This window comes from Asterias amurensis, chromosome 8 (assembly GCF_032118995.1).
Source record: "Asterias amurensis chromosome 8, ASM3211899v1".
Classification (NCBI taxonomy): Eukaryota; Metazoa; Echinodermata; class Asteroidea; order Forcipulatida; family Asteriidae; genus Asterias; species Asterias amurensis.
In genome coordinates, this window is record NC_092655.1 from 16,056,294 (window position 1) to 16,082,169 (window position 25,876).

At 39.6% G+C, this 25,876-nt stretch overlaps 1 protein-coding gene across 5 annotated transcripts; it reads left to right on the forward strand.

Annotated features, from left to right (window-relative positions):
* The first annotated feature begins 164 nt into the window (after positions 1-164).
* On the forward strand, positions 165-25,254 carry LOC139940299 (uncharacterized). Of its 5 annotated transcripts, XM_071936492.1 has the most exons (5): positions 165-340; positions 7,347-7,516; positions 10,038-10,175; positions 18,815-18,998; positions 19,752-25,254. In XM_071936492.1, the coding sequence occupies exons 4-5, from the start codon at positions 18,834-18,836 to the stop codon at positions 22,578-22,580; spliced, it is 2,994 nt and encodes a 997-aa protein (XP_071792593.1). In that variant the 5' UTR covers positions 165-340; positions 7,347-7,516; positions 10,038-10,175; positions 18,815-18,833; the 3' UTR covers positions 22,581-25,254. The 5 variants fall into 5 exon arrangements, with proteins under 5 accessions (XP_071792593.1, XP_071792591.1, XP_071792588.1 ...); XM_071936490.1 differs by having other exon boundaries at positions 18,815-25,254; XM_071936487.1 differs by lacking the exons at positions 18,815-18,998; positions 19,752-25,254 and adding an exon at positions 12,772-17,322.
* Positions 25,255-25,876: the final 622 nt, after the last annotated feature.

A 25,876-nucleotide genomic window follows, 5' to 3' on the forward strand; every position in this document is an offset into this window, starting at 1 on the left:
CCCCCCCCCCCCCACCCCCCCCCCAAAAAAAAAATCAACTTTGCATTTTTATTTGCCGCGCGGCGCAAACTTTTTTTATTAGTTCATGAATAATATTGGTTCCGCACGAACTACAGAGGGCGCGCTCAGACGTGCACCCTAAAAAAACACAATATTTGCGCACACTTGCATCAGAAAATAATGTCATAAAACCCGTAACCTTGTCTGCAAGTTCTACATGGTAGTTTTACTTCCGCGTTGTTACTGAGGTGGTGTGAATCATCAGCAAGTTTTTTAGCTCCTTCTGGCCGAAACACAGCAGTTAATTCGAGCTTGACCTCGGAGAACGAGCAAGTCAAAAGTAAGTCGATTTCGGTGGGTGGGGTGGTGGTAGTAGCCCCACTTGTGTGGCCAAGGAAGGATAGCTGAACTAATCCTTGGCCACACAAGTGAGGCTAGGGTGGTGGTTGGTCGGTGGCGGGTCGCAAACGGAAACGGACGTCCTCGGTTCTATTCTATGCATTGCTATTTTATGGGGCGCCATCTGTCAATTAATTGTTTGGCACTTTTAAAAGGCATGTTTTTACCATCATAGCAATTAGATGTAAACCATCCATAGAAAGTGTTGCCAAATCCTTTTTATGATAAATTATGGTTTATATATCCTGGTGTCATGACTCATGTGTTTTCAGTAGGATAACAGGAAAATTGATCACAATCAAAAACTGAATGGTTTTTTTTCAAATCATCTTTCCAATTTTTTAACAATAACACTTACACTTCATGGTGTGTTGAAAGTTTTGGTTTTACGTTGCAAGAGACAGTCCGCCATTAACAGTGCTTATGCATGCACAACATTGGAGCAATGTCATATGTTTTCACAACTTTCATTGGTTGGTATTTTATTGAATGTTCCGAAGCTAGTATGGCGTGCAAAATAAATCAAAAATATTATTTAATTACTATCTGCAAGATTGAGTTTCATTCTGTTTTAGTTACTAGATGAATCACGCGAGGTGGTTACTATTTGGGATTCTATGGTGTGCCAATATGAGGAAAAAATTAAAATATTTGAAGTGAAAATGACAACAATTTTTATTTTTTATTAACTGCATACTGTAATAAATTCCGATAAGCGTAAAAATATTACATTTATATTAAAGAGAATATATCATAGATAGGTTTCTTATCTCCTGAAACCAAACATTACTGGTCTGAAATGGGGGAAAAGGATTGTTATGAAGTGTGTATATGCATCAAGGGGGGTGGGGTGTTTTACTTTCATGCCTTATGATATCTCTGGATTCTAATATAGTAGCCAAAATGCCTTAGGACAAAAATGTAATTAAATTTGTTAAGAGTCATTTCAGGTAAAAAGTTGGCATACTTGCTCACGGACAAAAAAATGAATTTTTTTTATAATTTGTGGGTGGAAGGGCCTTGGGCTGCAAGTAAACAAAATTGCATTTTCAATTCCATATATAGCCCATTGCCATGGTTATGGCTCATTTTGTTTTTGGGCCATTTTAGGCCGATTTTGGGGTCTGAAAAACTGGTCTTTAGGTTATATTTACAACTCCACCCCACCAAAATGCAAAATTATTTCAAAAAACCTTGTATATCACTACAAAGTATCATCCTTGGCCTTACTTTAGAAAAAAAATTATTGCTTTAAATATCACCCTTGTGCTATTTTTGCATCGTGCATTATAGTATGTTTTTAGAACTTGCAAAATCGCCATTTTTACCCTATTTTTGGACCCCAAAATGTCAACTTGCCAGGGGTCTCAGAAAATTTTCCTATCGGCTGTGGTTAGGGGCAACATTGGTCTTTTTATATCTGGTAAGAAAAACTGAGGCAATTGTATCCTGTTCTGACAGTACTGCCTCAAAACTAGACTTTTTTCCCCAAAACGTGAAAAAATGCTTTTTAAGGGTATTTTCAAATAATATTGACATACGTGTCCACGTTGAAAAAAAGGAACATTTTTCTTATACTTTGTGGATGGTAGGGACTTGGGGTCCAAATAAACAAAATGTACATTTCAAATCATTATATAGTACGTTGCCATGGTAACGGTTCATTTGTGTTTAGGCCACTTTTGGCCAATTTGGGGGTCTGAAAACTGTTTTTTAGTTAATATTTACAACTCCACCCTACCAAAAAAACAAAAATATTTCATAAAACCTTTTCCATCACTACAAATTATCATCCTTGGCTTTACTTGAGACAAAACATTATTGCTATAAATTTCACCTTTGTGCTATTTTTAGACCGTGCATTAGAGTGTGTTTTTAGAACTTGCAAAATCAACATTTTTACCATATTTTTGCCCTCAATTCTTTTTTTCTTTTCAGAACACTTTCCTTTCGGTTTTGAATAGGGCCAAAATTTTTCTTTTTATTTCTTGTAAGAAAACCTTGGGCAAATGTATCCTGATGTAACAGTACTGTCTCAAAAATAGACCCTTTTCCCAAAAACATGGGGAAATGCATTTTGAAATATTTGCTTCATTTTGAATTTATAACAGAAAGAAGTATTACTTCCATCGATCTGGCAGATCTTCATAAGCACTCTTTAGGCTTAGTGCATTACCCAACATTGATCAGGACTTGTTGATGACCTAAATCTTAGAACTTGCCCCACCTCGGCCCCGCCCCAATCATATTTCTTGACATTGCATAAAACAAAGTATTGTGAACAGCGGCTCTTTTTTGGAAGTCACATTTTTGAATTCCCTTTACAAATCAAGAAGGTTTGTGTAGTCTAAATTTGTATTGGTTCTCAGAATATTTCCCTTTTGGTTGTGATTGGGCTATCGTTATAGTTTGCATGTCTGCTGGGGCGAAACACTTTGGTGTTGTGAAACTTCTGCATCAAACATGGTAATTTTTCCAAAAACAAGAAAAATGCATTTTGAAGATATCCCTTAGTTTGAATTAATAAAACACAAAAACGAGCATGACTATTAAACAATCTGGCTCTGTGTCCATGCTCTTTAAAGTAACAAGTACAACGTTTTTATTTTTAAGTCATAACCATGCTTTGCCACTGAGAGTTCTTGTTTTGTCATGACTACTTTACCTAGTTGTACAGGTATGATTCACATTGCAAGAAGAGAAGTAGTGCGATGAGCATTCTTTACAAGTTGTCTTTACATGGCCTTATAACAGTCTCCTTGGTCCTCTGCCTGCTACCAAATTAAACATTTTCATCCCCATCAGAACAAAGAGGCTCTAAAAGTGCACAAATACTGTCTCCAAAGTATATAAATGGCCATTCACCTGCTTTAGCCTTCTGTAAGCAGTTCCCCCACCCATGGTGGGGTTCCTTTCAATTGTACTGTTGCAAACAATAACTGAGTTGGTTTATTTTTAACGTGATAAACAATTCAGCAGGTAATGTTTGACAATGTTTTTTGTTCATCGTTCTCAGAGACATATATAACAAATATGAATTAGTAAGATAGTGAATGGAAAAAATAATCAAACTAGGATGAATAAACTTTTGTCACTGCAATTGCATCTTACTTATTTATGTTGAGCAGGTGCAAGTATTTACAACTTCTATCAATGTTGTTTCATTAAAGGAACACGTTGCCTTGGATCGGTCGAGTTGGTGTTTAAAAAGCGTTTGTAACCGTTTATTCCAAAATGCATATGATTAGAAAGATATTTTAAAAGTAGAATACAATGATCCACACAAGTATCACCCAAAACATGTTTCTAACCATATGCATTTTATAACAAACGGTTACAAACGCATTTCAAAGACCAACTTGACCGATCCCAGGCAACATGTTCCTTTTAAATGATCTCTTACGCTCATCTTGCAAATCATTAGTATCATTGTTTTTAACAACACTTTTATGCGGAGGCTTTTTAATTTCCCACATTTGTGTTGGACATGATTGGATGCTCCAAACCATCTGCAGCACAGAGACTATATTGTTTATGATCTCTATCTCTATGAAAAGTTTTACATTTGGTAGCAGGCAGGGACCAAGGAGAGTAGGCCCTGTATTAAAGACAACTTGTAAAGAATGCTCATCGCACTCTACTTGCAATGGGAATCATACCTGTACAATAGGTAAAATAGCCAAATCAAGAACTCTCAGTGGCAAAGCATTGGTTATGGCTTGGTTGGATACCATTATGTTTAAATATAAACTTTGTATTCAATACTGAAAGGGCATTGAAACAGTGCCAGATTTTTACAAGCATGCATTGATTTTGAAAAAATTACTATACTATTGAGCCAGGTAGTTTCACAACAGGATACAATAAACCCAAGTGTTTCTCCCAGAGGACATGAAAACACCAATAATCGCCCCAATCACAACCGAAAGGAAACACTATAAAAAAAGAGGCGCTATTCACAAAACATTGTTTTATGCAATTTCAAGGAATATGATTGGGGCTGGGCCAGGCAAATTCTAAAATGTAAGTCATCAATAATTCCTGATCAATGTTGGGTAATCCACTAAGCCTACAGAGTGTTTAAAAAGAGAAGCAAGATTGATAGAATTATTACTTTTTAATGTTATAAATTCAATTTGAAGAAAAAACAATTCAAAATGCATTTTTCTGTTTTGGGAAAAAAGTCTATTTTTGAGACAGTACTGTTACATCAGGATACACTTGCCCAAGTTTTTCTTACAAAAAATATCAATTTTGGCCCTAATCAAAACCGAAAGGAAAATATTCTGAGACCCCCCCCCCCCCCGAAAAAAAATAAATTTTGAGGGGAAAAAATATGGTAAAAATGTTGATTTTGCAAGTTCTAAAAACACACTCTAATCTACAATCTAAAATTAGCACAAGGGTGAAATTTATAGCAATAATTCTTTGTCTCAGGTAAATCCAAGGATGATACTTTGTAGTGATGTAAAAGGTTTTATGAAAGATTTGTGTTTTTTGGTGGGGTGGAGTTGTAAATATTAATTTAAAAAACAGTTTTTCAGACCCCCAAATCGGCCAAAAGTGGCCTAAACACAAATGAACTGTTACCATGGCAACGTATTATATAATGATTTGAAATGTAAATTTTGTTTATTTAGACCCTAAGTCCCTACCATCCACAAAGTATAAGAAAAATATTTTTTTTTCCCACCGTGGACGACGTAAACAGTATTATTTGAAAAGACCCTTAAAAAGCATATTTTCACGTTTTGGGGAAAAAAGTCTAGTTTTGAGGCAGTACTGTCACAACAGAATACAATTGCCCAAGTTTTTCTCACCAGATATGAAAAGACCAATGTTGGCCCTAATCACAGCCGAAAGGAAAATTTTCTGAGACCCCTGGCAAGTTGACATTTTGGGGTCCAAAAATAGGGTAAAAATGGCGATTTTGCAAATTCTAAAAACATACTGTAATGCATGATGCAAAAATAGCACAAGGGTGATATTTAAAGCAATAATTTTTTTTCTGAAGGAAGGCCAAGGATGATACTTTGTAGTGATATACAAGGTTTTTTGAAATAATTTTGCATTTTGGTGGGGTGGAGTTGTAAATATGAGCTAAAAACCAGTTTTTCAGACCCCAAAATCGGCCTAAAATGGCCAAAAAACAAAATGAGCCGTAACCATGGCAACAGGCTTTATATGGAACTGAAAATGCAATTTTGTTTACTTGCAGCCCAAGGCCCTTACACCCACAAAGTATAAAAAAAATTCATTTTTTGACCGTGAGCAACTATGTCAACTATTTACCTGAACTGACTCTTAAGTAGTAATTGAATAATATTTTTGATTTATTTTGCTTGCCATACAAGCTTCTGAATATTCAATAAAATACCAACCAATAAAAGGTGTGAAAACATATGACGTTGCTCCAATGTCGTGCATGCATACGCACTGATTAATGGTGGACTGTCTCTCGCAATGTAAAACCAAAACTTTAAAAATTTCAACACACCATGAAGTGTTTACAAGTGTTATTGTTAAAAAATTGGATAGATGATTTGAAAAAAAATAATTTTTGATTGTGAACAATTTTCCTGTTATCCTACTGAAAACACATGACACCAGGATACTATAGTTAATACCTTCATGACCATGATGAAGGAAGATGGTGATTAAATAAATAATATTTAATAATAATATATTATAGGATAACTCTCCGTATATATGGCGCCACCACTTTTTCACTCATTTTTACAAAAAGGGATATCTCCATTAAAGCCATTATACACTTTCGGTAAACAGTATTGTCCAAGTCCCACACTTCGTGTATCACAACTTATATATAAAATAACAATCCTGTGGAAATTTAGGCTCAATCGGACATCGGAGTCGGGAGAAAATAACGGGAAAACCCACTCCTGTTTTCGCGTGTTTCGCCATGTCATGACATGTGTTTATAACAAATCCGTAATTCTCGTTAACGAGAATTTATATTGTTTTACCGTTTTCTCAAAAAGTAAAGCATTTCATGGACTAATAATATTTCAAGAGAAGTCTTTCACCATTACCTTCTGTAAACCCTGTAAATTATTTGTAAATCTGTGAACTTTTTTTTTGTTTCTGTACCGAAAGGGTCCAATGGCTTTAAGGAGGTAAATTAGAACCCATAATTACTTCATATCGAATGAAAAAGTGGTGGCGCAATACGGAAACTTTCCCAACAGCAGAAGTAGTATGCCATGCAAACAAAAAACATGTGTCTTAATTAGTTACGGTGAGTTTGTGACACACTGTCGCATGCCTTGACTGTGTGAATGTGATTTACTGCGCCCTCTATCATCGTCATCCATGTCCATGCTTTATTCTACACCTATTGACTGGCAATGAGGTCTATGTCTATTCCCCCGAGGGACTTTGAGTGACCAGAAGAGGGAAATAGGCCCCTCTTCTGGTCACTCACAAGCCTGAGGGGGAAAAGACTTACACTAGTTACCGAATTATGCCAGTCTAGTCAATATGTATTTTATAACACAGCTCGGTCTTAAAATGTGAAATAAGAACAGAAATCAAAAGAAAGGTTTGTAGTTGCTGTTCATGGTTCAATTCAAGAGAGGGCGCTGTAAGCAGGCACTGTTTTCAAAGACTAGTGCCCACTCCACTCGGGAACTAGTTCCCGCAAAACACGCGCGTGCGATCACTAGACTATATTAGTTCATCCCACGTGACCGTGTTTCAGCCAACCAGAATGCAGAAAAAGCAAGAGGTGTGTTAAATAATACTATATAGTTCTCATAGAGCAAGGCTTAATATTTATAAAAATAAGCTTTGTATCACCTAGTCCTAGTTGTGATAACATAACCCTCCTCCCGACGGCAAAGCCGAAGGTTCACCGTGAAGTGGCCTTGTGATATTATATTAGGCAATGACTTACAACATTTAAAAAAAATGTTTTTATCTTGCAGTCGATTTGCTGACGACACCACAAAGTCAAGGTCAAGTGTTCTAGACCCATTGGGCAGATCAACGGAGAATCCCTCTCGACCCCTGATGAGATTGTCTCTCAAATTTTAGGAAACGATCGATTGCAGGGGGCTGAACTTCGCTCCTGAAGGGACACAGCAGCTTTCATCTGGTAAGGGGGCACTTCCTCAGATTGGGAAAATGCAGAGGTTATATATTACCACAGAAAAACCAGACAGGGCACACAGAGCAATTGCTTTGGGGCAACATTGGTTGTCTTGAGCCCTGCAATAGACCCTTCCCATGAATATGCTAATTACATTCAAGCATGCGTACAGACCCTACTGGTTGACAAACCAGAAAATCTGAAACAGTCGCCGCTTGACAAAATTAACAGTCGCAAGAGTAAAACATATATTCAACTTGTACGGCGTGATCCTGACAGTATCGTCAGGAACTAATCGCAGGCGCATAATTTCTCAGTTGTTGTAACTTGAGCATATTTTGGCTGCGCGTTGCTGACAGTTTGTTGCGGGCGCAAGAAAATCTGAGGCTGGCTTTAAAGGCAGTGGACACTATTGGTAATTACTGAAAATAATTATTAGCATAAAACTTTACTTGGTAATGAGTGATGGGGAGAGGTGTTGATAGTTTAAAACATTGTGAGAAATGGCTCCCTCTGAAGTGACATAGTTTTCGAGAAAGAAGTATTTTTCCACAAATTTGATTTTGAGACCTCAAGTTTAGAATTTGAGGTCTCGAAATCAACCATCAAAAAGCACACAACTTCGTGTGACAAGGGTGTTTTTCTTTCATTATGATTGAGCTCAAATTTTCACAGATTTATTACTTTATGTATATGTTGAGATACACCAAGTGAGAAGACTGGTCTTTGACGAGTACCAAAAGTGTCCACTGGCCTTAAGGTACCTGGAGCTAAAACTCTCCGCATCTGGAACTCTCTACCACCTTATGTTAGATCTTTGTACCACAAAATTCAAATCTCTTCTCAAAATTTGTCTTATGTGACAGGTTTCAAAGACTTATTTTGTTGTGTCTGTTTTATTTTGTTTTGTTTTTGAATTTCAAGCAGGGTGGATAACTGTGTAATAACAAGTCTTTTTTAATTCCTCTGAAAAGAAGAGAAACAATGAATGAAACTATTTTGTTTAACTCATCTTTAATTATATTTGTGGCAACTTTTTGTAGTTCGGGTCTAAGGGAATCATTGATTTGACATGAATTGACAATTTTTGAAAAAAATTGTCTCATGATGCTTAGCTTAATTTTTGTTTATAGTGATTATCTGACCCCAATTTAAGAATTGACCAGACTGTATGTGGGCCAGGACCCTGGGCCAGTCCCCTGGGCCAGTCTGTTGTAGTTTGGTCAATTCTATAGATGTTGATTAGCTATTACTGTGCAAAATTAGACGACAACTAGAGCAAGCTAGACGAAACGTTGAGACTAATTTAACAATTTAACATCTGACTCCGTGGTAGTACAGTTAATCGTGATCCTATCAGCTAAAGAGCAGTCCCATCCTATTTTCTATACCTTCCGCCCGGGTAATAGTTAAAAAGCAGAACAGTTCTTTTCAGAATTGAGAAGTCTCCCGAATCCCTGAACATCTACTCCGCGGTAGTAGAATAAAGCGAGACAGTTCTTAAAGAACAAACTCTACCTGGCAAGTAGATACATACATGGTGTTACCGCAAACCAAACGTATATTGGTACCTCACCATGCAATGCCTCAAATCCTATCCAAATTTAGAATGTTAACAATGCACAACCTCGTAGTAACACTTTTCTTTCTCAAGTACAATGTCATCAAAGAAACCTGCTCCAGAAACTATTTTAGGTTGTTAGCAACCTCTGTAGAGCAAGGGACAGGGCCAATTTTATACTGCTTTAGAGCACAACATTCGCCTTAGCCTTGTTCCAAGGCTCTTCATAGAAGTACCCCGCTTTAAATTCACAAGGTAGTATGAATTACAATACTGGCAGAATACTGCATTTCTTGAAATACAGTATAACAAAGGATTGAAGAATGGATTTTCAACCTCGTACACCAAAGTCGAAAAAGAAACCGCGACTTCGTTGTACAAGTTGAAAACCCATGCTTTGAGTCAACACCACGGTATACTTTATATCAAGTTCTGCATGCAGTACCTAGTGATGTGTGATTCATGCTACCTGATGAATTCAAAGCGGGGTGCTTGCATATGAGAGCCTTGGGACAAGGCTAGATTCACCCAAGTATAACCTTGACGCTTAAAGGAACATTACAGAATTGGTTTCTCTAGCAAAAAAGTTGGTGGCAGTGTAATCAGTTTTTGTAATCCACCTGATACATAAACTGACAAACCTGTAGAAGTTTGAGAGCGATCGGCCATCTGGGTCACAAGAAAATAGTGAAAAACCGATTACACATTTTGCATGACATCGATGCAAAAACAAAAATGAATATAATGCTCACTGAGCGATAAACTCCAATCCAAACGGAAAATTAGATTATCTATATTTCTCATCAAATATAACTTTTCAGACCGAAATATCTCAAGGGATGTTTTATACTATCATCATCATTAGACCGTGAAAGTTTTATCTGTGATCTTCTCGATTTTTGTTTCTTTCCAATTCTGTAACGTTCCTTTAAAATGAAAACTTTTCTTTTTTGCCTGATCTTACAGAGCTGTGTAACTTCATGTATACAACAATCTGTGCACATTAAGAGAGAGTAACCCTACTGCAAGACACAACCTGTCTAAATTCATCCATCAATGCAACCTGATTGTTCCACAGTGTCACTCCTTTGATTCAAGACGCACGTATGTATTCATTTTGAAAAAGCTTTCTTATTAGGCAGTGGACACTATTGGTAATTACTCAAAATAATTATTAGCATAAAACCTTACTTGGTAACAAATGGGGAGCTGTTGATAGTTTAAAACATTGTGAGAAGCGGCTCCCTCTGAAGTAAAGTAGTTTTCGAGAAAGAAGTAAATTTCCACGAATTTGATTTCAAGACCTCAGATTTAGAATTTGAGGTCTCTGAATCAAGCATCTGAAAGCACACAACTTTGTGTGACAAGGTTTTTTTTCTCTCATGATTATCTCGCAACTTTGACAACCGATTGAGCTCGAATTTTCACAGGTTTGTTATTATGCATATGCTGAGATACACCAAGTTAGAAGACTGGTCTTTGGCAATTACCAATAGTGTCTAGTGTCTTTAAAAATGATGTTTAACATTTTCTGTTTTATGATTATGGTTAAGTTTAAATCTGTGCCTTTGAATCTTTAAAATGTTTTCAGCACCTTTCCCTTCATCCTATGATCTGCTATCTTTTAATAAGAGGAATATCAATTCCTACCTTTTCAGCTCCACTGATTTTCTGCATTTCTATGTTTTCTTCATTGTAGCCCTTTATACCTAGAGTGGCTTGTAGCCTTGTTTTGGGTGAACTTGCAAAATTTTTTTTTTTTTTTTAAATCTTTGAGTTAATGTGTATACAGACCATATGTGACCTGTTCCCACGAAACCCGGACAAAGTTGCATCTCTTAATTTCGAGTAAACGACATGCAAAGTGAATTCAGGTTGGAATCGTCAATTATTTTTTCATTTGCACATTCATCTATCATTTTTACTTACAAAGAAATAAAAAATGATTAGCAAAACTACCTTTTTTCTCTTTTTTGTGTGACAAATTATTCAACAACACGAGTTAAGTAAAACAAAAGCTTGCAAAAGAACGCAAATTGTTGTAGTAATTAACATGTTTTTTCCACCTTGCGTTTAAACTCCCCCATAGAAAAAGTGGTATCGTCGGAAAGCTTTTTGACATAATTTTAAGCATTTTAATCGAGTTAAAAATTTACATCTTTAATTAGTATACTTTCTGAAGTTTCTGAGCAATATTTTCTGGTGTAACTGCTGACGTAATGTCTCAAAAAGTGACCAACTTGCCGGGGAACAAGAGTGCACTATCGGCCACCGGGGATTTCATGCTTAGTCTACTATTTTTCAGTCAAAGATTAACGGCCATAACTTTTGAAAGGTCCATTAAAAATTGCACAAACTTTCGTCAAATATGTGTCATGGTTGGTTCTTAATGTGTGCCAAATTTCAAGTAAATCCAACAATAGGAACATGGTGGTTGCCATGGTAGTTTGAAGTGACCGTCCGTAGTGCGCTGATGCGTGCAGTAAGTGCGTGTGGAGTTTACTTCCTGTGTTTTCTCGTTATCAAATTTGTATGGGTTGGGGAAAGCTGGGCTTTCAATCCCCTTTCATGGGGTTAAGGGGAGGGATAAACACTACAATCTATATATCATTGGAAAGCTGAATTATTGGACAATATGAAAATACTATAAACTCCATTTTAATTTTTTGCTACTTTGTCCGGGTTTCGTGGGAACAGGTCCGTATTGTACATGTATGTACCATGTATCGCACGCCCAATGTACACAGTAGTGGGGACCTCCGCTTTTTTGCGATAAACTTGTTGTTTATACACACGGAATACAGTGATGTGATAGGATTTTAAAAGGATTTGAGGTGGAGAAGTTGTCCGTAGGTAACAGAGGCAATCGTTTGCATTGTCAAAGGTATTTTGTGATTGTTTTTAACCACTTTTGTAGCAATTTTCACTTTTGAGATGATGGAGAAGTTGAGAGAACTTGAGTACACAACCTTCCACGTAACAAACCTAGGTGCAAACAAAGTTTTCAAATTCTCGCTGATTTTTTCTCTCACAATATGTAAAATGAGTCCCTGTAGTCGAGTCCCTGTTGTCCACGCCCAAGTTCGAGTCCTCCCCATAGAGTCTGAGTCCAAGCCCTGTTTAAAGTTCTACAGCACTCGAGAATATACGATTACAGGCTAAACTGTATTTTCTCATCCCGTTCCGACCCCCGTATTCTATCTCCAGCAACTTTCGTCCTTCGAATGGGACGTAAAGCCATTGGTCCTGTTTTGTGTAACAGGCAAAAAAGAGCCCAGTACACTTATTGGAAAGAGGAGGGGTTCGCCCCAGTGTTCCTAGCTGGATTGGCAGCATATTGCGCCACAGCACCTTGTTTACCATTTCATGGTGCTATGTAAAAGGACGTAGATCTCATAATTCAAACAGAGTCCCACATGCATTGCAGAAAATACGGTATGTTTAAGCGTCACTGAGTGAAGAATATGCGCGCTATAAAAGAAACCACTGTTACTATTATTATTCAGTACTTTGTATAAGACCACAGAGGTCTTTAAGACCCAGAGGGGTAGGAACGAAACTCATATCCCAGGCATCTTTTCATTCAAACCGTATGGCTTGCCAGTCTTTCAGCACTGTCTCTTACCCATGTGTCTCTGCCTTTGATGGACACATCTTTTCGATAGTTAATTGTATTCTAATTGTCTAAAACATTTTGCAGAGTTACTGCTGAACAGAGAATGGCAGAGGGCGAAGACAATGCTGATTTCTCTGCAGCGGACTTGGCCATGATCGGTGGAAAGAGATCCTTCAATAGGGCAATCTCGTTAGCCTTCTCCCAAGCCGTTTATGATGCTTCCTCTGTTGGAGACACTGGAGAAGATTCTGGACAAGTCTCAGATGGGGTAACAGATAAAGAAGAAAGTGATGATGATGATGATGATGATGATGATGATGATGATAATAGTGATGATGTTGATGATTCAGATGATTTAGAACAATGTGAAACTGTCAGTGAAGATATTAGCAGTTGTAGTGAACACAATGATATCAGTTCCTTTGCCAGCAGTAGTGACGACACCCCGCCAGCCCAAAGCCATAAAAAGAAACGAATGCATCGTCAAAATCAGCTGCTTCTCAAAAAACAATTTCTCGGTACCTTTGACAACCTTTTTGAGGCTCAGTGTGCAAGCACAGGATTGAAAGTTGAACCTAAAGACATGAATGTGATCTGTTATGTGCCAACCTTAGTGGAATTATGTCTTCAGAAAGGCCTGAAAAAGACTGCTATATCTGATGGTACTGAACCACCTCAAATAGCCCCAGGTCTTAAATTCCTCCTCAAAGCTCACAAAAATCAACAAAGATTAGAGCAGGTGCATCTGAAATGGTTATTGGAAGCTTTGAAGCAGGCAGAACATCAATTGAAGCCAAATGTTTACCATTTCATCAAGCGAAATGGGCAAAAGATTGACTATTTTATACGAATAGGCAGAGCAATTAACAAAACAGATTACTACTCACGCGATGGCTCAACACATATTTATTCAACCAATGAAACAAAGGTTATTCCCATTGCAGTTGGAGGTTATGAGAACAGAGATTGGGCAGTGGCTGCATTGGCACACTGTATAAATCTTCTTCTGCCTTCTTATATACATGAGGAAGACTCAAAAGAAGCAAAGACAGGTCTTTTGAAAGTTAGGCGGCTTCTAAGCAATCACGTATCTACACTTGTAAGCCATTGTTTTGATATCGCCTTAGCGTATGTCTGGTGGTCCCGAGGTAACATCGATCAAGCCCAGAAAGCGTTGCTTGACATTGTTGGTCGAATCCCATCTGATCATGAAGCAAGATTGCTACCCAACAAAAAACAAACAATCATGTTTTGCTGTCAGAAAAGCCTGTATCTGAATGAGCTTGGTAGGATGCTGTCACAGTTTGACCAGCCTGACTCTTCTGTCCAGTACTACCGCCAGGCGGTAGATGTCTTTGAGGAAACTTCAGTAGTGTTTCTTGATCAACAGGTGATGCAGTCATTTGCCCTCTGTGCTGCAGCATATGATCAAGGCCTGATGGATCATTCTCATGCTGTTAAAGCAGCCTCATTCTGGGAGATTGTTAGTGCCGATCCAAGTTGCCCAGTAGAATTAATCCAAGCATCTGTGGAGTCGTTCCTTCATTGTCATACTGGCTTTATAGAATCAGATAAGAGTGATCAAGTACAGCACAATGCCCACGTGAGAAACGAGACATGGTTATTGGAGGCAGGTTCACAAATAGACAAACTTGTGTCCCGAGCACCTCAGGTGTACCTTCATTACTCTCTGATCATGTCCATGTTAGGAGAGGAACACAGAGCAAAGGCAGCCTATTCTAGTTATGTTGAGCAATTTGTGAACTCGGATGACTATTATCGATCTAAAGGAACAGTAGTTGGAAGTGTTGCACTCGCAGGTTTTGAAGAGACAAAACCACAACCGTGGTGGACGCTTCTCGAATGGATGTCTGCAAAAGCTACTTTGGCTGGTATGTTTATTCGGAGACCTATCCTGGGGATACCTCTTTCGTGGCGAAGATCAATTCAGCATGCTGCTTACAGCTCGAAACCTAGCAATGATATTACTGACGTGAAGGGAAAGGCACTGAACCTTCATATAACACATGATGGGTATTTAAGTGGCACCATGCTGCAGAATGTTCCTCCCTTTAAGTCTGTCCTGCTTGACCCCCAAACAGGGAGCATCTGTATTCCAGACCAACACCGTCAATCGGAAACACTTGACTGGGACAACTACATTTTTGGCAGAAATTATGCTACTGATTTTTGTGTTGACGCCTTCCTCCCTTTTCCGATCCTGCTGTTTCAGAATTCTCGGGAAGATATAACGGTTACATTTTTGAATGTAGGCACAACTGCAGATTTTAGAAATGAGAAAGTAGCGCCTAACTCGCATGGGCATCACTCAAGGCATGCCAATGTGTCTTCTACTGTGGTCTATTCTAAAGGCAGGGACACTGTCAAAGTTAACCTGAGGGAGCTGGTAATGAAGGAAAGAAAGGCAGCCATTTTACAGCACATTAAGGAGCATCACGCTTGTGAAGAAGACCAAACAGTCATCAAAGATTGCACTGCTCTACTTGATTACTGCATAACCAGAGGGCTACAGATAGATTATGCCTTTGTGGAAAGAGTCATCTTCAAGAAGCTGTGGCGTGATGAAGCCTTTATGGAAGTTTTTAGGCAGAAAACAGCTGCCGGCCGCGGCACGAAGGAATCTAAATGTGGCCCGAGAAAGAAGAAAGGTCGACAGATCAACAAGCCTCAACTTCAGGCACTATCATTGCATGACGTGTTTTATGTTGGAAGATCAACAGTAATTTTGTCTCTGTATACTGCTGCAGTAGGGCATAATTACATAAAGGAGCAAGACACCTTTGTTTTCCTCGACTGCAGCTCTCCGGAGTCCATTAGTCATCCAGTCATACATTGTGCAAGTTTAACTGATTCTGTGTGGCTGCTTCCACAACAGAAGACTTGCTGGCAGTCTAAAGACTTTAAACAGGATGTCTTTTTCGCATACATCGACACCTACCAACCACGTGGCAATACAACCATAAAAATGAGAATTCTTAATGTGTTTGATGAGTTTGGGAATATCACACAACGGAAGCACTTACGACATCCTAGACGTCCGGTACGTGCTTGGCAGGGTCCGTATACTGGCTGCTTTGGGCATCATCTTATTGGTAAATGTACTTACTTGGGTGACACCACGTCAACCATCAGGGTATGGAACACACAAGGCTCTACTGAAACAGTTAAAACTACCCCAGTAGTTGAAGACCTCATCGTTACTCAAGATATGGTTTTTGTTTCCCAGCCTCCTAACATTTTGGTCTTAGATTCCCTCACCTTAGAGCCACTGCATGTGCAGACCAGAATCCAAGGCTGTGCTTCGGTCACAAACACAGATGGCATTTTGGTAAGGGATCAATGGCGTTTCATGTCTGTCCTGGCAACCACTGATTGCTCAAAGGTATCACCTGATGATGGCAAGAAGAAGATTGTGTACACTCGTGTAATTTTGGGAGCGGCAAACCATGTGTTATTATTAGAGAAGCAGAAGGTCTCAACTTATTCAGGAACAAACCCACACACAGTTGATGTAGTAACAGATATCCTGATTCCTGGAATCCCCAGGGAGGCATGTTATATCAGTAAACGGGCAGGCATTGTTGTGGCTGCATCGCTGTACGAAGACATCTTCTTTGATCCCTACTATCGTGAAAACCTCTACTGGTTCAGTGTTAGTGGTGTAATACAAGGCATCCACCCGATGCTTGGAAAAAGTCCCCATTGTTTCTATGCTGTACCATTACAGAGCAAGGATGACACAATACCGGGAGAGGACACAAGACGGGAGAAATGTTGGCATTTGTTCTTTGATGATGGACTCGGTGCCCTCTGCTGCATTAAACTTGAAAGTGATGAGGTATTTTGAGGTCAGAGGTCACACATACAAACTCACCCATGCAGAGCTCTGTGTGGCAGTCACTGTGTGACGTATTACTTTCTTCTTTACACTGAATGAAAATGCCATTCAAAAACACTGCAAGTAACACCCTATTGCTGATGTAAGTCCATATGGTGTTTGATGAAGACCCTACTTTTTGTGGACTCCCTTTGTTCTCACGACCAGACTTTATTTGAAGCGTTAAACACCAACCCTTACTGAGGTTCTTTTGGTATTTTGATTGCTCTATTATTATCTTTTCTAAAGAATTTCCTTGTGGAGGGTTGTAGGTTCCAAATGTGTTGCCTCCAATCTTGGACCCCCCCTTTTGTTAAGCTTGTTGTAATGTGGACAGATTTTCCTTTGTAATAACATTTTGACCTAGTCTCCCTTTTCTTTGGTGTTTCTGATCAGCAGAGTGTGGATACGAGTCCACGTCTTGACACCTGTGTCCTTAAGCAAGACACTTAAAAATTTTGCTTTGTCCTTTGGATGGAACGTAAAGTCGTTGGTCTGTGTGTTGTCTAATTCACGTAAAAGAATCCAGTGCACTTATTGAAAGAGAAGGGGTTAGCGTTAGCCCTGGTGTTCCTGGCTGAAGCTGCTGAATGCGCCGTAGCACCTTGTAAACCCTTTTAAGGTGCTACATTATTGTGTCTCAGAATTAATAACTTAAATAACCTATCTTTCTGTAAGAAAAATATATCTACTAGGCTCCTGGTTGGTAGGCGGGGATGCCTTGTATAAACCATAACAAAGAATGACGTATACATCAGTTGTATTGGCGGGGGCGGGGCGTGGGGGGGAGGGGGGATAGAATCGATAAAGCTGATGTCTGCCTTAATGTGCAGTCGATTGATAACGATGATTTTATCTCACCCTTTTGTGGCTCTGAATACTGGAATCTTAGTTTGCTAAGCCTGATGGATGGTTTGTTTGTTTGTTTGTTTGTTTGTTTAGATGAAGTTCCGAATAAGGGAACTTGGTAACGAGGGGATATACACACCAAATGTTGGTTTAAGGTCTATGATTTTAATATGAGTTGTACAAGTCAATAAATTTTGATTTAGTAGCTAGACAACAGTACTTTATCTAACCATTGTGAAATTAGCTGTTGGCTTGGCAGGATTCAAACCCAAAACCTTGTGGTTGCAAGTCCTGCAGTCTAACCACTTGATAACACACTGTTTGTATAATCCACACCAAGGAAACACATTCAGTAGTTAATTTGATATAGCAGCGGAAATTATATAGTCGGAGAAAACAAACTTGCTGGCAAAATCTGCCTTTCTGTGTCTATTTGCAGCACATTGTGCCAAAGCGCCTAACAAACCATTACGCGCTATGTAAAAGGAGTAGATCGTATAATTCAAAACTTAGTCCCACATAATTAGCAGGAAATATTGAATGTTGAAGCGACTTGAGCATCACTGAGTGACGGGTATGGGCACTTTTAAGAAGCCACTATTATTATATACCAGGGTTGTCTGAAAGCAAAATTAGCTTTTCATGCTGATGCTATATGTCATCCCACTCCGCTCTCACCAGTGCTGTCACAGTGTGTCGGGATAAGCAATGAGCAATTCAACATGCGCGCGCAAATCAATGACCTCGCACAGTAACCTTTGCCGTCAGCTGAACTGAACTTTTCCGTTAACTATGGGAGATCAATGCGAGATCACACTTAAGTGTGAACTTGGCACAAAATTGCATGCCTGGAATTTCAGCTTTTAGAGGGCAAGGCCATTTTCATTTTGAAAAGGGCACTTCCATTGAAAATTCTTAAAGTCTATGGGAATTTTTAAAAGGGCACCAAGGCCATGACAAGGGCAACGGAGGTCATGGCCTCCGTGGCCTCCATGAAATTCCAGGCCTGAAAATGCTTGATCTCTCTTTCTGGATCCTCCTTGGATCCTTGTAGGAGGATCAAGTGTAAACGCGGTGGTTGAGTCTGATAGAAATCTTTGAATTCTATTGAGTATCAAAGTACACTTACCTGATAAGACAAATGAGATAGATTTTCTTGCTGCTTGTTCAGCCCATTTTGATTCTGGTCTTGTAAAAAAAAACCTCTGGTCCAGTGAGCCACAAGCCTTATGTGGATTCGAGCCCTGGAGTCTAAGTCCAAGAACGGTCTCAAGTCCTCCAGCACTGTCTCCCACCCATGCAAAGTTTGGTCTCTCTGCCTTTGATGGACACATCTTTGCAATAGTTAATTTGTATAAACTGTCTAAATCATTATTGCAGATGAGCTGCTAAACAGAGAATGGCAGAGGGCGAGGACAATGCTGATTTCTCTGCAGCGGTCTTGGCCATGATTGGTGGAAAGAGATCCTTCAATAGGGCCATCTCGTTAGCCTTCTCCCAAGCCGCTTATGATGCTTCCTCTGTTGGAGACACTGGAGAAGATTCTGGAAAAGTCTCAGATTGGGTAACAGATAAAGGCGAAAGTGATGATGATGATGATGATGATGATGATGATGATAATAGTGATGATGTTGATTATTTAGATGATTTAGAACAATGTGAAACTGTCAGTGAAGATATTACCAGTTGTAGTGAACAGCATGATATCAGTTCCATTGCAAGCAATAGTGACGACATCCCCCCAGCTCAAAGCCATAAAAAGAAACGAAAGCATCGTCGAAACCAGCTGCTCCTCAAAAAACAGTTTCTCTGTACTTTTGACAACCTTTTTGAGGCTCAGTGTGCAAGCACAGGATTGAAAGTAGAACCAGAAGACATGAATGTGGTCTGTTCTGTGCCAACCTTAGTGGAGTTATGTCTCCAGAAAGGCCTGAAAGAGACTGCTATATCTGATGGTACTAAACCACCTCAAATAGCCCCAGGTCTTAAATTCCTCCTCAAAGCTCACAAAAATCAACAAAGACTAGAGCAGGTGCATCTGAAATGGTTATTGGAAGCTTTGAAGCAGGCAGAACATCAATTGAAGTCGAATGTTTACCATTTCATCATACAAAATGGGCAAAAGATTGACTATTTTGTACGAAGTGGCAGAGCAGTGAACGATACAGATTACTACCCGCGCAATAACTATGCACATGTACACTCAATCACCCAAATAGAGGTTATTCCCATTGCAGTCGAAGGTTTTGAGAACAAAGATTGGGCAGTGGCTGCATTGGCACACTGTATAAATCTTCTTCTGCCTTCTTATATACAGGAAGAAGACTCAAAGGAATCGAAGATGGGTCTTTTGAAAGTTAGGCGGCTTCTAAGCAATCACGTATCTGTACTTGTAGGCCATTGTTTTGATATCGCCTTAGCGTATGTCTGGTGGTCTCGAGGTAAGATCGATCAAGCCCAGAAGGCGTTCCTGGATATTGTTGGTCGAATCCCATCTGATCATGAAGCAAGATTGCTTCCTGACAAAAAACAAACAATCATTTTCGGCTGTCAGAAAAGCCTGTATCTGAATGAGCTCGGTAGGATGCTGTCACAGTTTGACCAGCCTGACTCTTCCGTGCAATACTACCGCCAGGCGGTAGATGTCTTTGAGGAAACTTCAGTAGCGTTTCTCGATCAACAAGTGATGCAGTCGTTTGTCCTCTGTGCTGCAGCGTATGATCAAGGCCTGATGGATCATTCTTGTGCTGTCAAAGCAGCTTTATTTTGGGAACTTGTTACTGCTGATCCAAGTTGCCCAGTGGAGTTAATCCAAGCATCTGTGGACTCGTTCCTTCATTGTCATACTGGCTTTATCGAAACCGATAAGTGTTTCCCAGGACAACTACACAACGCCAACATGAGAAACAAGACATGGTTGTTGGAGGCAGGCTCACGAATAGAGAAACTTTTGTTGAGAGCGCCTCACACGCACCTTCATTACTCTCTGATTATGTCCATGTTAGGAGAGGAACGCAGAGCAAAGGCAGCCTATTCTAGGTATGTTGAGCAGTTTGTGAACTCAGATGAGTATTTTCGATCTAGAGGCACGGCAGTCGAAAATGTTGCACTCTCAGGTTTCGAAGAGACAAAACCGCAGCCGTGGTGGACGCTTCTCGAATGGATGTCTACAAAAGCTACTCTGGCTGGTTCTTTTATTCGGAGGCCTATCCCGGGGATACCCCTTTTGTGGCGAAGATCAATTCGGCATGCTGCTTACGGCTGGGGACCTAGCAATGGTGTTACTGACGTGAAGGGAAAGGCACTCATCCTTCATATAACACATGATGGGTTTTTGAGTGGCACCATGCTGCAGAATACTCCCCCCTTTAAGTCTGTCCTGCTTGACCCTCAAACGGGGAGCATCTGTATTCCAGACCAACACCGTCAATCGAAAGCACTAAACTGGGACAATTACATTTCTGGCAGAAACTACAATACCGATTTTTGTGTTGACGCCTTTCTCCCTTTTCCGATCCTGCTGTTTCAGAATTCTTGTGAAGATGTAACAGTTACAATTTTGAATGTAGGCACGACTGCAAATCTTATAAAGGAGAAAATAGCGCTTAGCTCGGATGTGTTTCACTCGAAGCATGCGAATGTCTCTTCTACTGTGGTCTATTCTAAAGGCAGGGACACTGTCAAAGTAAACCTGAGGGAGCTGGTAATGAGGGAAAGAAAGGCAGCCATTTTACAGCACATTAAGGAGCATCACGCTTGTGAAGAAGACCAAACAATCATCAAAGATTGTACTGCTCTAATTGATTACTGCATAACTAGAGGGCTGCAGATAGATTACGCCTTCGTGGAACGAGTCGTCTTCAAGAAGGAGGATGAAGCCTTTATGGAAACCGTTAGACAGAAAACACCTGCAGGCCGCGGCTTGAAGGACGCTAAATGTGGCACAAGAAAGAAGAAACATCAACGCATCACCCTGCCTCCATGTCAGGCACTATCCTTGCAGGATGTGTTTTATGTTGGTAGATCAACAGTCATTTTGTGTCTGTATACTGCTGCAGTGGGGCGTTGGAAAGAGGAGCACGACACCTTTGTTTTCCTCAACTGCAGCTCTCCCGAATCCATTAGGAATCCAGTCATACATTGTGCAAGTTTACCTAGATCCGTGTGGAAGCTACCACAACAAAAGACTTGCTGGCAGTCCAAAGACTTTAAACAGGATGTCTTTTTCGCACATATCGACACATACCAACCATTTGGCTCTACTATGATACAAAAGAGAACTCTTATGGTGTTTGATGAGTTTGGGAGTATCACACAACGGAAGCACCTACAACATCCTGGACGTAGGGGACATGATTGGCAGGGTCCATATACTGGCTGCTTTGGGCATCATATTATTGGTAGAAACCAGGGTGAAACTGCATCAACCATCAGGGTATGGAACACACAAGGCTCTACTGAAATAGTTAAAACTACCCCAGTAGTTGAAGACCTCATTGTTACTCAAGATATGGTTTTTATTTCCCAGCCTCCTAACATTTTGGTCTTAGATTCCATCACCTTAGAGCCACTTCATGTGCAGACCAGAATCCAAGGCTGTGCTTCGGTCACAAACACAGATGGCATTTTGGTAAGGGATCAATGGCGTTTCATGTCTGTCCTGGCAACCACTGATTGCTCAAAGGTATCACCTGATGATGGCAACAAGAAGATTGTGTACACTCGTGTAATTCTTGGAGCGGCAAACCATTTGTTGATACTTGAAAAGCAGAAGGTCTCATCTGATTCAGGAACAAACCCACACCTAGTTGATGTAGTAACAGATATCCTGATTCCTGGAATCCCCAGGGAGGCTTGTTATATCAGTAAACGGGCAGGGTTTGTTGTGGCTGCATCGCACGAAGACTTCTTCCAAGATCCATACTATCGTGAAAACCTCTACTGGTTTAGCGTTAGTGGTGTTATACAAGGCATCCACCCGATGCTTGGAAAAAGTCCCCATTGTTTATATGCTGTTCCACTACAGACTAAGGATGACACAACACCAGGAGAGGACGCAAGACGGGAGAAATGTTGGCATTTGTTCTTTGATGATGGACTCGGTGCCCTCTGCTGCATTAAACTTGAAAGTGATGAGGTATTTTGATGTCACAGATGCACACTCACCCATGTTTGTATACGCCTGCAACCGTGGACATCCTATTGACCCTCTCTTCTTTAAACTTTTTTGCAACAGCTCCAATTGTTTTTTTACACGTTTTCCAACTGTGGGCCTTTCCTGAACCTTGGACTCTAAAATTGTCCTCTTTTGTGATAGGTCTCTGGATTGAATGTGTATACCTGCTCACACCCATACCAGTTTGTTCTTCATCAAAAACGTGGGACCTTCTTCTCCCTCTTTTGTTTGTTGACTAACACTTTTTCTTTTGTATATATGCTTTCCAACTAAGGATCTTTGTAGACGTCCGTCTTCACCCAACACCGGGGAATCTGTTGTCCCTTGTTGTTGTACTTGTATATAGTCCCTGTATCCTGATGCTTCATGTAGGCAGCAAAGGCGAGTTTCTCCATGCCCCCTGCTGGTCAATGTCTTTGTGCCCCTAAATCGATCCAGTAGATTGACAATTTCCTCATGTGGTGCTCTTTAACCGAGGAGAAAATGCCTTGGTTCCCTTGCCCTTAAAACCATGGTACACTTTCGGAAAAAAGAAAAGAAAAAAGTTTTACAAATAACAGATTAACAAATAACTTACAGCGTTTACAGAAGGTTATGGTGAAAGACTTCTCTTGAAATATTATTCCATGAAATGCTTTACTTTTTGAGAAAACATTAAATTAATTCTCGTTGTCGAGAAGTACGGATTTATTTTAAACACATGTCATGACACGGAGAAACGTGCGGAAACATTTTCTCCCGACTCCGATGACCGATTGAGCCTAAACTTTCACATGTTTTTTATTTTATACATTATAAGTTGCGATACACGAAGTGTGGGCCTGGACAACACTGTTTACCAAAATTGTCCAATGGCTTTAAAAACCGGAGCCAAAAAACAGGCCTTTTGTTTATCTTCACACACACACATATTGTAGTGTTGACTGGGGTTGCAATGTACACAGTTTAATGACGCAAGAAGATACAATTCACCGGAGCTTTATATTTTGCACTCGATGAATCATACTAAATACACGAGAATGCCTAAGAGCTTAGGCCAGAGGACGCCCTCTCTTGCGAGCGGGTTCCCCGATCGGCCTGCAGGGCCCGCCAGCAGTGCTCCGATGGGGAGTCGTGCTGGCGCCTCCTATATACCCGTCGATCACAGCCGCAGCCGCTACAATATTTGTTGACCTGATAATTGAACTCTTTTTGTTTCCTCATTGTTTGCACTAGGTTTAGTTCAGCAATGTTGTCACTGTTATTTTTGTGCAGTATCATATTTATTATAGCACTGAACAGGTCAGTTCTTAAAAGTGCAATTGCAGCCAACTTTTTTTCACCCTTAGGCAAAAGGTTGTGGTCATCGACCCTTGGTTTGGATATTTTTTGTTATTTCATTATGTACAGTTAGTGTGGGGAAAGGTGTGTAGGTTTGTCTTTTTTGTTTCCTCTTACTTTAACTTTGAAACCCTACTTTATCTTTTAAGGAAAATATGCAACAAGTCAACAGTTTTGGCACTGATATTTTGTATTAATGTTCTTGGTTGAAATGTTTCAAATTTAATGAAATAGCCATAGATTGTCTTGCCTGTCTTTGAAAATTTTGTTCAATGTTTTATGTATCGGCAATGTTTTAAAAATATTTCTGGTGAAGAAGCAAATGGATCCCGAAGATCAACTAATGTGTATCTTTAAGATACCAGGGGCCGATTTCACTAACGCAGAGAGCACTTTGAAGGCGATTGAGAAATACTGCTGTTCCAAATGTTTGACCAGTTTAACAACTCAATACTCTAGTTTGATAAGGCTGAAATCATATACTCTTGCAAATACTTAATTTTTCTGTTGTAAAAGAAATTATATTTTGTTTATATTTATACACGTATGTTCCAAGTATGTCTTTTAATATTATATCAAAACTTTTCGTAGTGAGCTCATAAGATTGTATTGTAATGCACACATAGGGCCATTTTAGGCCTTCAAAAATAAAACCATGGTAAAACAAATAGAGTTAATATCTTTGTATTGTTTTGTATTAAATTTTGTTCCAAAAGCGGAATAATAATAGCCTAACGTGTTTGCCGAGGATAGGGCCTATACCTTAACACAAAACGTCGAATATCTTTGTAAATGTTAAAATTACAGCATTGGTTTACTCATTTAAAAGGTAAAAGATAGCACCTCGACACTATTTTAAGGGAAGCTTTCAATCGGCATTATCTTCAAACCGTGTAAGTTTAATGTGAATCTATGTACATTGTGTTTTGTATCGTAAAAAGTACCCATTATACCCTTTTCAAAGGAAGTAGTTTTTTTAAATGACACTGTATTAAATTTGTTCGACGAACCGACTCGTGGGAGAGTCTATTGAAAGCTAATCAACAAATTGACCATAATTTATTGTTTTTTACATTTCAGTATACTCTCGTCTATTAGATTTTTTAATAATTGCTCCAAAGATAATTTCTCCGTGAATTGGACTCCTTCATAAGGCTGTCGCCATTGTTCAATCATACCAGGAATTACGAGGTACAATGGTTGCTCTTCTCAAAATGATATTATGTTTCATGACCCATTTCTTTGTGCACGTGCATAATGATTAGGTCTGTGTGAATGTCGCATACAAAACATACTGTTTAATGACCGTTTGTTTAAATTTCTATACCAGTTTACGACAGCAATAAAGGATTAAAGAACATCAATCTTTTCTGAATTATTGTAAAAGAAAGGCACTGGCGGTTGATCTGAAATAGAAAATGAGAGCAATATGAACGAAACAAAATTTTGGTTCAGTGTTCCCAGTAGACCTGGCTGGGAATTGTAAAGTTATTTTGGAAAATGTTCTTCGTTTTCCCTCCCTAATGTGGCAACCATAATTCCTCCAAAATATTATGCCGAGCTTCCGACATAAAAAAATCAAGGCCTTACTCACTATTTTCCGTTTCCAGCCGGTGTCGCATGCAATAATGTCCTCTATGCAATACTATCCGGAGGACATTATTGCATATGCAATAATGTCCGCCGGACGGTTTTGCATATGCAATTGTGTCCGCCCGGACGCTGCTGCATAATGTGTGTCCGCCCGGACGCTGCTGCATAATGCAATTGTGTCCGCTCCGGACACATTTGCATATGCAGTTGTGTCCGCCCCCGTGCAAAACCGTCCTTGCAGTAAATTAAACGCCCTTGGTCGACGGAACACGTTCGCCATTTTTTAACGAGCTCAAGTGCATGTTCGGCCGTTGGTTCAGTGCATGCACGCTCGCAACACATACATTATATAC

What these genes read in the sequence shown, in the direction of transcription:
- LOC139940299 (XM_071936487.1), top strand. Translation starts at nt 12,791, where the DNA reads ATGGCAGAGGGCGAAGACAATGCTGATTTCTCTGCAGCGGACTTGGCC.